The sequence below is a fragment of the Dromaius novaehollandiae genome, chromosome W (assembly GCF_036370855.1).
Source record: "Dromaius novaehollandiae isolate bDroNov1 chromosome W, bDroNov1.hap1, whole genome shotgun sequence".
In the NCBI taxonomy this organism is placed as follows: Eukaryota; Metazoa; Chordata; class Aves; order Casuariiformes; family Dromaiidae; genus Dromaius; species Dromaius novaehollandiae.
Genome location: NC_088130.1, coordinates 58660794 through 58675546, shown reverse-complemented (window position 1 = coordinate 58675546; position 14753 = coordinate 58660794). Strand labels below are relative to the sequence as shown.

At 37.4% G+C, this 14753-nt stretch overlaps 1 protein-coding gene across 1 annotated transcript in view; it reads right to left on the bottom strand.

The window, feature by feature from the left end:
• Positions 1–14753, bottom strand: part of LOC112982168 (Golgi phosphoprotein 3) — a 36840-nt gene that overhangs the window by 4086 nt on the left and 18001 nt on the right. Inside the window, exons 2-3 of the mRNA XM_026098353.2 lie at positions 9450–9581; positions 3130–3244 (exon numbers count right to left, since the gene is read on the bottom strand). Coding sequence (XP_025954138.1) covers positions 3130–3244; positions 9450–9581 — 247 coding nt within the window. The remainder of the gene's footprint in view (positions 1–3129; positions 3245–9449; positions 9582–14753) is intronic.

Here is a 14753-nt window from a genome sequence, read left to right as displayed (position 1 = left end):
CAGAAAACAAGATGCTGTGCTCACATCCACATTTCTCTGATCTCTGACCTTCCCAGATATATATGCACAAACAGTGAGACCAGAAGAGCCTCTTCGAGGAGCTTCAGTGTACATGTAAATTTTGGATGAAATGCTAGCTAAGCTATGTCCTAATTAAGAATATGACAAATATGCACTCTTGTACTGAAGGAAAAAAAAAACACAGTCATGAAGAAAGAGGTGGGTTTGTTGGTTTTTCTTAAATAAATAAAAAACAAAGAATTTTCTCCAAGCTTGTCCATTTGCCTCTTTCCAGCCTTTATCACTTCAGGGACTCAAAGGAGTGTTATTGCCATTTTTTCAGCCACGAAGACAAGCTAATGTACACCTGCCCGACATGTCCTTCTCTTTTTTCTGCTTCTTCAGGTTTACATTTTTCTCTCTCTTCCTGCCCCCTTCTCCCCCAAAATGAAATAATGAGACATACACTGTGTGTATGGGGGGAGTGGGGGCTTTAATGTTCCTACAGAAATTATTTCTAATGTTTTTTATTAAGGCAGGAGAACTGGGCATGTGCATGTGCGTAGAGGAGGGAATTTAAAAAGCATAAAGTAATATAGCAACAGCTACTGATAAAGCAAAAGTTGTAAAGCACTTTGAAAGTCTACCTTTGTTTAAAGGTTTACATAGCAAGATAAAATTTTAGGTCCAGCCTGAGTACTTAACATAAATATTGTAATCCACATCTGATATAAAAGAACTTACATTTTAAGATGTGAGAGAAGAGACAACATTAAATATTTCTTATGCAGATGGCTTTTTCCATAAGTTATCTGAGAATTTCTATAGCATTTTGTTTTGAACTTGCAAAGTTTTTAAAAATTCATTGGTATATGCACAATAATAATAAAAAAGAACTCACAAATGAGTTTAAGGTTTCTCCCATTGTGATGGAAGTCGATATACAACATATATAAGTAAAAGTCAAGTTAAGTAAGTAAATGAGGTGACACCAACTGCATAGTGAAAGACAAAGATTCTGTGAATCCACTCAGGCCCATTCTGCATACTGAATTACACAAGTTCCCGTATGACCCACACGGTATTGAATGTGATTCCCCACACTGACCACGAATGAAACTTAGAATGAATCTAAGAAGTGAAATGCAATAAAAGTAGTCTTCATAGGGCAGAGGTTACTTCCTAGATCTTTTTTTAATTTGTTAGGTGGATGTTTCCACATGCTAATAAAAATTTGTAGTGTGGCGACACCTTGTGACCAATCCCCTCAATTACACAGAAACTTGCTGGTAGAAATACAGACAGATGTTTGTTACATTTACAGAAAGAGCTGACATTCTGACCTGAATTTCAGTTTTCCCAGCTTGTAAAAAACCATCCGCCTGGCAAATGTAGCCTTAAAAGTCTATGCAAATATTTCCTTGCGTACACTGTAATTTTAAGCAGTATCTTTGCATCACTGAGAGTTACAGATGGAGTAGCTATCTTCCAGGATCAGGCTCCTAACTAAAATTCTAAATAATTTTTCAGTGCAGTCTATCAAAAAAGAAAAAACCAAGACAAAACATGAAAATATTTTTCTTCAAAGAGCAGCTTTCTAAGCCATGGGAAATGCAAAGATCCCTAACCCCATCCAAGAAATAAACACCCATGTATAAGAAAAAAGGACTGATCTAAGTCTCAGCTACAGCACTAGCGGTAAGTATCTTCCCAGAGCCAAAGCTTAGCAGGGTCAGGCCTCAAGGAAAACCTACAGTTTTGCTCACTGACCTTTTTTGAATCAGCACTAGCTTGATGTGCTCCACACTGGGAGAAAGGTGAAATGTCAGCACAAATTATGTATCTGGGGTAAGAAAAATGGATTATTTTTGCAAACTGTAAACTTGTGGCAGAGCGGCGCAAGAGCACTCTGAACTGCAGGGCTGTGCAGCCGTGCCCCCTGCTTACAAGGGCCGCTTTGTCCTCCCTCTCTCCCTCCTCTCCTCCCTCTGCCCTCTCTGCCCGACACCCAGCCAGGGAGGAAGAGGCGAGCGATGGCAAGGGCGTGAAGTAGGAACTGAACTGGCAGGAAGGCTGCTTTGAGTGGCACAGGCAGAATGGGAAGAACATAATCAAAACAGGATGGCAGCAGAAGCAGGAGAAATTTTGTTGGTATTTGAAACTCCTGGGTTGTTACATACATAACAAATAAATTTATACAGACAACTTCAAGGCTTATTACCCCTCACCTGCCAAAGTCATATTGTTGACAAAACAGTGGGGTTTTTTCCTGCACTGTCTGCACAACAGCTCTGATCTACTCTAGGGAAGCTGTATTTTGCGCATTTTGTAAAACAACAGACAAAAACCCTAGTAATGAATTTTGGCCACAGAAAAACAATAAAAGCACTACACGTTAAAAGATGGTCATTGTTTATTTCAGTTTAACTTACGCATCCTGAGAATACAACTGTTGTGGAAGTATACGGAAAATGTTAACTACGATAAAGAAATCCACTTGACTTTCCATCTTTTTGGCAACAATTTATTAGCATTTACCAGAACAACTGCATGCAAAGTACCCATCTTGAAGTCTTTGCTTTGAACACTGATTTGAAAATATTTGTTATATTTTGCCAAATAGCTGATGGAAAAACAGAGGAAAAAAGTATATTGACTCTTTCCTCTCTATGATTAAATAGCCAAATTTTCACCCTCAATTTTATATCAGAACAGTGAGTTTCTTATCAAAGAATCTGAATATCGAAGATGTAGAGCTATACTTCGGACTTCCACTAACCCTCCTTTGTGATCACAAATAAAGGTAGCCACATCTCCAGGGCACAAAAGCCTGGTTTACTTCAGGTTCAGCTGAAGATGCCTCCTTCACAGAATTGAGATGTTCTCCGACACTTCCATCTAGGTCCTTTCCATACCCAAGTTAAGTCAAAAGCGATGGTTACTTCTATTTGATTGAAGGTTACAATCAACAAGAGACTACTCTAGGGGACAGACTAATTAACTGTTTTTGCATGCTTTCTCCCCCAGAATCTTACAGTATACTCTCTAGTGATGCCAGATAATTAGTTTTATTGGCAGGAAAAAAAAAACACACACACAAAAAGCAAATGCTTTACGTCCAAGTCTTACCACTAAGCAGTTCAATCCAATTTTGTACTGTTTCAGGAGGCTGGGTCTCTTTTATGTGTTTCAGAGCTTCATCAAGTAGAACATCCCCTGTAGGAGCATCTGACTTACAAATCACCTGAAACAGAATAAAATGCAGTCAGTATTTTGACTTAATCCATATACTGTAAACATCAAGCACTGAAGACTAGAAAAATCTACCTGTTACCAAAACCAAAAATTCTCCTTTAAGAATGAGTAAGTTTTAAATATATCTAGTTGTTAGAAAAAAGTATAAGATTTTAGTTGCAAAAAAGCTACCCTTAGTCTTAATCAACTTAAATCAACTTAAGCAACTAAAACTGTAGTACTAATGCATGCTTAACAGCTAATTTTTTAGGAAGATAATCCACTAACTTGGCCCCATCCCTCACTTCCCCCTTAAAAGAGAGTATGCTACAGTGTTAAATTGCTTTCTGATGGCAGTCATCTATTCTACAGCTCCAAGTCAATTTATTCAAATACTACAGTTAAACAACTAGGTCACATGAAGTTGAGAAATCAATTAAAACTGAAAAAGCAAGAAAACTGGTTTTCTTCCTCCATAGATCTATAGATAAAAGCAGGTTCATGAACAGCTCGGAGTTTTACGGCTCTGAAGAACACGCTGACCAGCAAGACTGCATTCCACTCGCTAACAGATAAAACACATGTATTAGGCAAAATATTTATATTTTAATAAATGTTATTTTATTTATTTTAATAAATGTTTTTGTATATGGTGGGTGTTTAAGTTTGTTATTAAGTAACTGCTAAAATGATTCAATTGAATTCTTTCTCCAAGAGAAAGCAGAGGAAAAAAATTATTCTTATAAGAACTAAGAATTTGAATAACTGTTTACCAATATCAGTAGTTATATAAACCATGTACAAATACCGCTTTCTTCTGGCTAAAAGAACAACAGTAGCAAACTAAAACTTACTGGTTTAACAAGCAGAAGTCAACATGTTTTAATAAAAACAAAACAAAAATCTTTCTTCTTTAGGAAAATAATTACTACAGTTTCAAAGCTATTCATGAAAACAATGATTAAATCTGGCAATTGAAGTACTTTTCCAGGTTAGCGATGTATAAGTAAAAAGGATAATGGACAACTGAAGAAGACTCAATCACATCAAAACAATCCAATACATAAGGGAGAAGCAGCAGGTAAAAGAAATTAAATACATGTCCAAGTAATTGAAAAGACGTATACTGCCAGCCTGGAAAAGCATTACGTGTCCTGTTGGAATATGTTTCAAGTTTACACCTGTTCTATGATTCTAATAATTCTTAATACTAACAATAGTGCAGTAGAATACACACTTAAGGAGTCTGTAGATGACACTAAACAGAAGTGAGCTGTAGCGTATGGGAGCTTCATAATGGCACAGTTATTCTAAACTGGAGACCTCTCTAAAGTCCATGAGATGAAATTAAAAAGAAATGCAAAGTTGTATCATTAGGATGAGAAAATAGAGGACAAACATAAAACAAATAATAACAAGTACACAGTTCAAAATGTCAGAAAAAAGATCTAGTAGTTACAGTAACAGACTAAGAACTAAACAAATCAACAAAAGCCAAGCCTTTTGGTAAAGAGACAAATTTCTCTGACACTTGTATAAACAGTAATATTATATGAGAGAATTCTTTCTGAATAACAGATCAAAGCTGGAATACTATGTCCAATTCAGATGGCATGTAGAAAAGCATAGAAACTAAGATTTTATTAAAACCAGCAAGAATAAAACAGTCCACAGTGACAGGTTAAAAAGAAGTAGGTTTGTTTAGTTCTAAAAATAAAATATGTAACATTCGTACACAGAGGATATCAACCAGTAGCTTAGGGTGTCTAGCTGGAAAAAAAAATACAAAATATCAGCTTATTTTGGAAATACGAAGATGCAGGATGTATATCATCAGGAACTTCACAGGGCAAATTAAACACCCAGGGATGTCACTGAATTGCATTCAGTGAAGAATTTTAAGATAAATATGTGCCAGGGAGAGACCAGTTAAATCTGATTTTCTGTTACTGCAATAAGATTAGATAGTCTGTTAAGATACAGTCCAGATCCACATTTGTGGGAGCTGGAGATCACTCCAATGATAAAACTCTGATATTTGGTTTTCAAAACACAATTACATTCTAATCCAGACAATCCCTATTTGAAATTCAATATACAACAATTTATATTTCTTTATTAATATATTATCTTTATTTTTTTTAATCAATCTTTCTGATTTACAAGCTTGCAGCATGGCTGCACTCAAAACATCTATTAACTGCATAAAAGAATATTACATATCTTCAAGTTTTATATCAGGATTCTGAGTTTTTTGAAGTTTCCCCTCTTTAATTATACAGGAGCCTACTTCAGGTTGGATTTTTAAGCTGCTAGATTCAGCTCTATCAATACCCTTACTTTCAGATTCTCCTTTAACCTGAACACACCCCAACAAGTTTAATCTTCCCTTCTTTTTAAAATTGACATTCTGGCAGACAAATGTATTTTAGTATCTTTGAATTGTCCCATATGATTAATTTCATAGTCAACCTTAGTCACTGTGGTTATCTTCAGTCTGCTGCAATCAGTAACCTATTATTCACCACTTAATTTTAAGAGATAAGACGTGAAATCATTTTATAGACATGTTTTATAAAAAAAACTCACTTTGAAGAGATCTAACCTAGACTTCAGAGCATTTTTGAAATAATAGGTTTAAAAAAATAAGTTTAGAAAGCAGCTTTCCTTGCCTCTTTTCTTCACAGTATTTTTCCTATCACTGGAAAAAAAGTTTAAGCAGCTGGATGGAAAATAATCCAGCATGACTGTATAAGCCTAAACATACAGACGTGCAGAGGAAAGAGCTGTAAGGAACACGGACTCTTCCACTCAACTTATCCTTTCCTTCAAACTAATTTGGATTACACTTCTATGGTATTTCTCTTCCTCTCCCAGAACACACTTCCATGGAGAGTGGCAACAGGAGAGGCCCAGCCATCCCTCTCCTACGCTCACAGCTCTGCTTGTTCTTGAAGGAGGATGTATTGACCAGCGCTTCTTGATTACTTCTCTCCAGAGTTTTCACATTAGAAGTCACATTTTCCTTGCCCTTCTCGTGTTGCTAAGTGGGTTGAGAATCTTACAAACTGAATCATCACAGAAGACCAAGTATCCACAAGGGTGGATAATTTTTTTCAATAGATGAGCTAAGGTAGAGAAAGCAACTAAGCAGCTGGTTCTTCAGAGGTGATAGTCCTCAGCCCTACTGCAAAACAAACAAACAAAAGAAAAAATTGACTTATTCCAATTTTTCAGTGATCTAAAATGTGCTAGGTTTGCCTTGTATCTAATTACTGAGCATGTTTCGACTATACAGAGTACATAATTTGCATTTTCTACCATGCAGCTTTGCAATTAAGTGATGCTAATAATTAAGCACTTCTTGCATTAATTTTTATTTAAGTAAGCTCTCTGCTGTTTAGCTTTAATAATACAAAAATCAACTCACGCATGGACCACTCAGAATCGCCAGCTATAAAATACCTAAGTTAACCCACCAAGGATTTGTTGTTTTGTTTTCATTTTTTTGATAACTGTAATTATTGGATTGTTTTCTCTGACTGTAGGGCAGAACAGAGTACCATTTTCTATCTTCAACAACCACTAGTCTTAAAAATTACTTTTTTATTTATACAGAAATCTCAGCTTTCACTTGTTTTCAGAAGTGATACCAGTAGGTAGAACTCCAAAATGCTGCAATGATTATCTGTTCTCAGGATAAATTTACAAGGATGTTGCAACGTAAACCATGCTATGTGGACATTTTAGAAGTCCAGCAAAGTTCACCACTGCCATCTCTGCCAGCTTCTCATTGTCTCATTTGCATTCTATGATATTCAAGCATGGATTTAATGCGTCTTGGTCACTTCTGAAGCCATGCCTTAGAAAATGCAACAAAAAATTGGTAACATCTGTCTGATTTAAGGCTTGAAATGGAAATCACTGTAGCTGGCAATCTTTTAAGTCAACTGTGACTAAAGCCACAGACAGATGGTTGCTGTAACTGGCTAGAAATCCGAACTTCTCCCCGAAGAGGCAGTCCACTCTTCCTGTTCTCACCTTGCCCTTTGTGCCAGCAGTCTTGCCAGTGTACCACCTGATGACAATATCAGGAAAGTGATTCAAGTGAAAACTAAACTGAACACAAAAGTCATCAGTTTTCAGAAGTCAGCGGTCATCCAGAGCACTTACCTGATCTACTACAAGGCTGCACAAACACCAGTAACAACCCAAGAGGCTCAAAAATAGGTAAGCCTCTTCGCAACGACAGACGACTGGAGAAAAACAGGACCATCCTTCTCAGCTACAACACACATTAAAATGACTAAAGCCTATACTGCTTCTTATAGATTGTGACTTGAAAATATGTGGTTCTGAGCAACAACTGCTGCTTTAAGGAGCTTCTACCTTCCCACCAAGTCCCAGGAAGGGTGAGGAAGGGAGAGAAGAAGGCTTAGCTTGAGAGGCAGAAGCTATATAAAATGATATTGCTTCTGAAGCTCCCACCTCACTGAACCTTGGATACAACCAGACAGCTCATTCCACTCACTGAGCACAATATTTAACTCAAAGAGAAAGCTGAGGGCAAGGTGAGCAATGCCTGCAAATTCCCATAAAATGGGGAGGAGGGGACATTTGGTAGTTGAGACACTGAGCTCTAGCAAGGAAAAAAAAAAATCAAGACTGAAATTTGGTGTTAAACAATGCAGGACTTCAAGTAAGGTACAGAACAATGAAAAGTCATCCCTGAGAATGATTTTTCAATTGAACAGTTGGGAAGAGATGGGGGAAAAAAACACAGTGTATATATCAGTAGTTAGGGATTTTATTTGCAGACAATTCCTTAAGCAGAAATCAATCTTAATTTGAATTTCATATCAAGTCTTTTTCACAGAACCCTCCTGCCTGTCAAAAGAAAACTCAGGATTGTCTTAACAGCAGAAATAAAAAGTATTTAATACTGGGTTGCTTTTAACTCCTTACACAAACCACAGAAAAACCCAAAACCAAACAAAACACTCCACCAAAAAAAAAAAAAAAAAAGAAAAGAAAAAGTGATAAAATTTAAAAATGCAAGACAATAATTAGGCTTTTATTCTTTACTGAAGATACGCACAGGTTATTTTTCCATTTTATTAAAAAAGCAGTGTTAAAATTTCAGTTCAACAGATCTGACAAGGTTGGTGCAGAATGAAAATAACTGCTAAAGAACATTCCTGAATGCCTAAGGAGCCAAAAGCTTTGGAGGAAAAAATTCTGTGCAAACTAATCAAAGCTGAATTACTCAAATGAAACTAAAAGTAGTAGGAGCTGTTTGTCTGAACAGAGGTTCAATTCTTCAGAAGTGAAGGAAGCCGGGAGTAGGTTGGAGAATTTTCAAGCTTTCCTTTAAAAAAAAATTTAGCAAAAGGTAATATTGACAGGGAAGTCTGCCATAGAAGTAAATTTATTTGTGGTGAATAGGCAACATTTGACCGTGTTTTCAATACAGCTATTTTATAAGTATCCACTAATGCTGATGAAGTAAAGATTCTCCAAACAGTGTGACTTTGCACATTTTATACTAAGGAAAAATCCAGCTGCAGAAGTAACAAATTAAAGCCTCGAATCTTCAGCCTAATTCCATGAAGAATCTTAAAAATATACCCATCTTAAAGTTAGGCAAGTAAACCAAATATAACACAGCAGTCACATGCTCAAATTAGACACAGGCTCGGGTTCTCTGGGGCCCAACGTACAAGGATTACTTCCTTGCCATACATTGCAGAGCTGCGACTGTGCCACTGTGTACACCAGAGTTGTTAAACTGGTGGCTTGCAGGATACATCCGGCCCAGTTAGCCTTCCCTTTCGGCCCCAGCCACAGCTCACCCATGCTGCAACAGCCAGTTCCTTCAGCAGGTCACAACTGGTGCTACTGGCTCTCAGCAGCAATTGCTGCTGCCGCACCCTGGCCAGAGCCTCTGCCAACTGCTTGTGCAATGATCCCAACAGCAACAGGCACAGGTCAAGAGAAAGAGCAGGAGCACAGAGCAAGCACAGAAGATTTTACAAGGCACTTCAGCTCACAGTTTAAACATTTTAGGCAATAACATTGTGCATCTAACTTAAGTCACTACTCAGAATTCTTATCCCCATAAAAGGAAAAAAGTCTTTTCCTTACAGCTACTTGTAAGTTACTGTATTGCCTGGAGCCTGACACAAAGGTAAATGTGACCATTTTTCTCCGCTTACCTTTCTCGTTAATAGACTTTTGCGCCTCATCCCACAAGCCTCTAGCTGAAGACGCCCTCGCAATGCCAATTCAATTAACATACAGCCACGCAATCCTGAGGAGATGCAATCATTCCAGAAGGACGTGTAACCCTGTGAAGAATGAAAGATGGTAAGAGATTTCCCTCTACACCTGAAAACAAATAACAAGGGCTTACTGCCTTCTCCAGAAAGCTTACTGCCTTCTCTAACCAGTTCTTCCTACCCTAACACACTTTGAAGTAGCACAGGTACTCAACTATCACGCTTTACTGAAAATATAGAAACGCATCCATTCCCAATCAGTTTTGGCACAATCTCTGCTCTTCGAAGAACAGTGAACTTCAGAGAAGTGATACAAATTAACACAGCAAGATATCAGCAACTGCTAGATATACAGTGTAGTTTATAAGTAGTTAAAACAGCATAGTTACATTTTTCAGACCTCAAGCATTTGGCATTTCCAACATCACACAGGCTTATCTGGATTTCCTGAGAAATATTAAAATTATTTTACATCCATAAACAATCTGGCACTGATGAAGTAATAATAATCTGAAATCAGTATTTAATAAGATCTGTACTATATTGTAAAGTAAAAGATCAAACAGAAAGGTGGCAATCAAGACAATCTATGGAACAGATTTTTCAGCTTGAATATAGTAAAACCAAAAGACAATGAAACTTTTTCAAGAAAATATTTAGAATAGCTACTATTTTGTCACTTAGATCTTTTAAACATGCTTAATATATTTCTGAAACTTAATGCAGACTGCTCTTCTACAAACTGCAAAACTGCAAACCACATCTATTCTATGAACCATACCACATCTAACATGCTCTTTTCAGTATTTCCGCGTTGACAACTATCTGCTTACATGGCAGAACAGAATATTTGATTGAATAAATCTATTCAATACCTAGAAACACATTTATTGGCTTTTGTACTTTACTGCATAGTAATGAAAACTTATTATTAAAATTAGTATTTTTCATGAGGTGATGTTCGCACCACTGCTTCTGCAGTAATCACCAGATACAAACTCCTCTGCTCCAGCAGTTATTCAATGTATCTGGCTACAGCCAGTGACTTGCACAGAAATATGCCAGAAGCAATAGGACCACAGGATAATTCAGGTTGGAAGGGACATCAGGAGATCTCCAGTCTAACTTCTAGCTCAAAGCAGGTCCACCTATGAAGGCAGACCAAGTTGCTCAGGGCTTTGTCCGGGCTGGTCTTCAAAACCTCCAACGCTGGAGACAGCAAAACCATTTAACACTTTTAATCAAGTGATGTTGAAGAGCAGCTCAGAAAGATTATGGTCCTCATAAATAGACTGTGCTTGCACTAGTGGGTAGGTGACAGGGAAGTCAGGAGAACATTTACCGTCTTTTTTTTAATTAGTCTTTGATGGAAGGTTGAGAGTTTGCAGCTGATCCACAAAAGAAGGAATACCAATTTTAAGATACAGAGATTATACTGCCATTAACCTGGTGAAGGAGAAGATATTTGGTAACAGAAGGCATCATCCTGAACATTTTTCAACTTATTAAACTGGTCTTTCCAGATAGTTCAGACAAAGGAACTGATCATTTTTGGTGATTAGTGCAAAGGCCTCAGACAACTGAAGGAACTTTCACCAAAGGTCAGTTTAGCACACAACAGCCTAACTACTAAATCATTTTTTAAATTATCTCAAACCTCCTAGTGTAACTGAAAAAGAACAGAGACATTTATCTTCAATACTGCAAACAGGTCCTTGTCACCTACCTCAAATAGCATACAGTGTTAACTAGAAAAAAAGCACAGAAAAGAGAAACAATAATGCTCAGCAACACTACTGCTTATTATAAAGGCTATAGATGGACAGTGAAGAAAAGGAGAGTGAATTGGTAGGGAGAACAACAACAACATATCTATAGAGAGTGAGAATAATAATATAGAATAATGTATTACTTGCACAGCAAACAATTATTTTTTTCATTTGCCACACAGAAGAACTAGAGGGTGACAAATGAGGTTGGCTGGCAGGCTTCAAAATCAAAGGCAACTTCTTTTTCAAGAATTCAACTGTTTCTATAGGAAGGCAAAAATAAAAGAAAGCTTAAATAATATCAGTTAAATTCACAGGAGATTGAGAACGAGGTTTGATAGACAGCAATGGACCTGTAATCCACAGGTGGTTTGGGAGGTCCATACACCACTGAAGTTGAAAGGTATGCTCAAAGAGGAGTCAGACCCTTCTGCTGAGTGTTACTTAGCCATTGCTGGTTACAGGATATGGAAGACAGGCCTTTGGTCCGACCATTTAACACCATCCTTGTATTATGTTCCAAATACCTAAAACTCTTAAAACAATGTTCTATTGACATGAAAGATCACTATTTGCAGATGCAAGCCATTCCACTATTTAAAGCTATTACACAGCACTAGTATTCCCACCCACATAATACCAGATAGTTTTGCTTTAGCAATCTTCCTACATATTTTTATAATTTTATAAACATCCTAACTCAATGAAATATTTATTTCATTAAAATTGCTAGGCAGCAGGTGGAAAAAGGGTCCTAGAAAGTAGAGAGTTATTTTTATCTGACAGCTGTCACATTAGAATAGCACTTTAAGCTTAGCTTTAAGCTAAGAATAGCTTGCAAGACAAAATTTTAAATCTATGTTGATTCAAAGATCATAAGAATGTTTACAACTCTCATGTTTATTTACACAAACACAGCACAAAAACAGTTTGTCTTCAGAGTAGACCTAGAAGTTCTAAGGTAAAAACAAGTTTTGCTAGACAAGCATAATGGGAAATGAAAATAAAGTTTATAATGGAAATTTGTTACACTGTGACTTTGAAAACTCAGTCAAGTATGGCAAACACAGAACTAAGAGAATCTCTTTCTGCTTAAAGATTAAGTTATCCAAAATCCATGGTCATTAGAGCATGTCTCCCATCATCTCCTGCAGCATTTATTCCCCTTCTCCTCTTCCGATGCTCCTTATCCAAATCCTGGCTCACCCAGGTTTTCCTGTTCAGAAAGGCATTAGTCATTTAAAATAGAGGACTCCCACTTTTACATATGGTCTGTCTCCTAACCATGGCCCTGTGCCTCACTGTGACCTCCACCTACCTTATCTTTCACTCCCTGTTTTTACCTCTTCAACTTTTTTTTTTTTTAACCTCTTCAACCTTTTGCCTCTTCAACTGCATTTCCCCACCATCCAACCGTGACACGCTCTCGCCCAGTGGCTTGCTTCCCCACCCCACGTGACTGTGACATACACAATAACTTTGTGCTTCCAGCTTTATAAAAAGATCTGAATTTCTGTGACCCTCAGGGGTTCCCTTCGATCTGCTTGCACAAATGAGACAGACGAGATTGCACACTGAAAGTATTTATACTGTATGTGGTGAGCAGGCACCTTATTCTTATTCTGCTCTAAGAGGGGGAGAAAAAGCCACATGATTAGCACATGTGCAAGCAAGCCAGCCTAAGAGGTTGGGGCTAGTTTTGCTGAGCAAAGCACAAGCTCTCGCAGTTTCTTCCTACTTGCTATAGGAACACACAAGCTCACATCTGCACACAAACTACAGCACAAGCATATACTAAGATCCAGTATCCTACAGAGGCTGCGTGCAGAGCGCAACAGGAAGCAGGGTTTACATGCGCCCCGCAGGGAAGGGAAGAACAGGGAAGAGGTTCTGACAGGAAAGCTCCTACTGATGCCCCTCAAAACCTTAGTTTACGCTACTCCCTAACACCAACCTACCCTGTTTATAAGGATTTCTAGAAATTGTGAGAACTCCTGCACAAACAAAGAACTCCCATCTTTCAGCAGCTCAAATCTTATCACCCTGTTATGAAAAAGCTAGTGGGATCTTCTGTTTATGCTATAGCAAAGCTGTAACAAGGGCAAATAGTAGAAAGAAAACACATATTAGCAATGACAACATCACAGCATTCTGAATTTGGAAGCTATTCAAACCCTTTATTGAAGCACTCAGTACCAGGAATTGCATAACAAGAGCTCTCGCAGAGGTATTAAAGTAGATTCCTACAGAACACATTTATTTCCAATTTTTCAATACACTCAATTAAAATTTCTGAATATTTAAAATCCATAAATTGCTCGAGAGATGTCAGATTTGAAAGACTATTTGTAAAAAGGCTTTAAAAGAAGATGAAGATATCATCTTCTCCATCTCAGGTCCCCAAAAACACTGCAGTAACAGCCACCGTAATTTAGTACATATGTGAGCAATCGGGAAGAGAAGTCTCTAATATGACCAGCCCATCCGAACGTATTTGGCAAAGATCAGTGCCAAGCGTGTTGGACATTCCTATACAATGGATGCTGCTTTAAGAACCTTTATGAAACCTGTTAGACATTCCTATACAATGGATGCTGCTTTAAGAACCTTTATGAAACCTGAAATAATTTTGCTTAAGCGTAAAACAGCCAACAGATTTACATTACTGCATTCAACTTCCAGGCAACAGTTAAGCTAGTTTCTAGAAAAAAGTTCACTGTCTTCTCTACCACAAGTGCAAATTAAAGTCACCTAGCAGTAGCAATGCAAAAATACAATTAAATTGCTGATGCTAAAGATGCTATTTCACATTCATAGACATTACCTCAAAATATTTACTGAGAAAGTATCTTTAATGGATTACAGTGTGAAGGTTAAAAAATACTTTCATAAAGATGAGGATAAAAGACTTGCACAGACCATATAATGTCTTATTTCAGAATATTTCATAATTTATTTCTTACCCATAACACTTAACTACTAAAATTCTCTTCTCGCTACAAAAATATAGATTACTACCAGCAGCCACAGATCAGAAAAGGGTGGGGAAGAGCGGAAAAAATCTGAAAATATCTCAGATTAAAAAGATATTTAAAAAAAAGAGGCATTGACACAGTTCCAATCCTGAAGCCTCAAGGCACACATATGGTAATTAAAAATAGCGTGTTCAACTTACGTGGCTAAGGCTACCAGTTTGTAGCACCTTCTACAAAATAATGTAGACTGTGGCTGCCAAGATATTCCCTGACCTAAGCCAGTGAGTCTCAAGCTATTAGAGATTACTTTGCAGACCACAGAGTCATGGCAAATGAATATCAGCTTTATGAGCCTTTTAATTAAAAACATCATAAAGCCACACAATACTCCAGGAAAACAACTGAGGGTTACAATGCTTGCCCCATAATTTTGGGGAATGACAGACCCCTCAGGCCCATCCTCAGTTCCACACACGCTCATATTCCGTATTACAGGG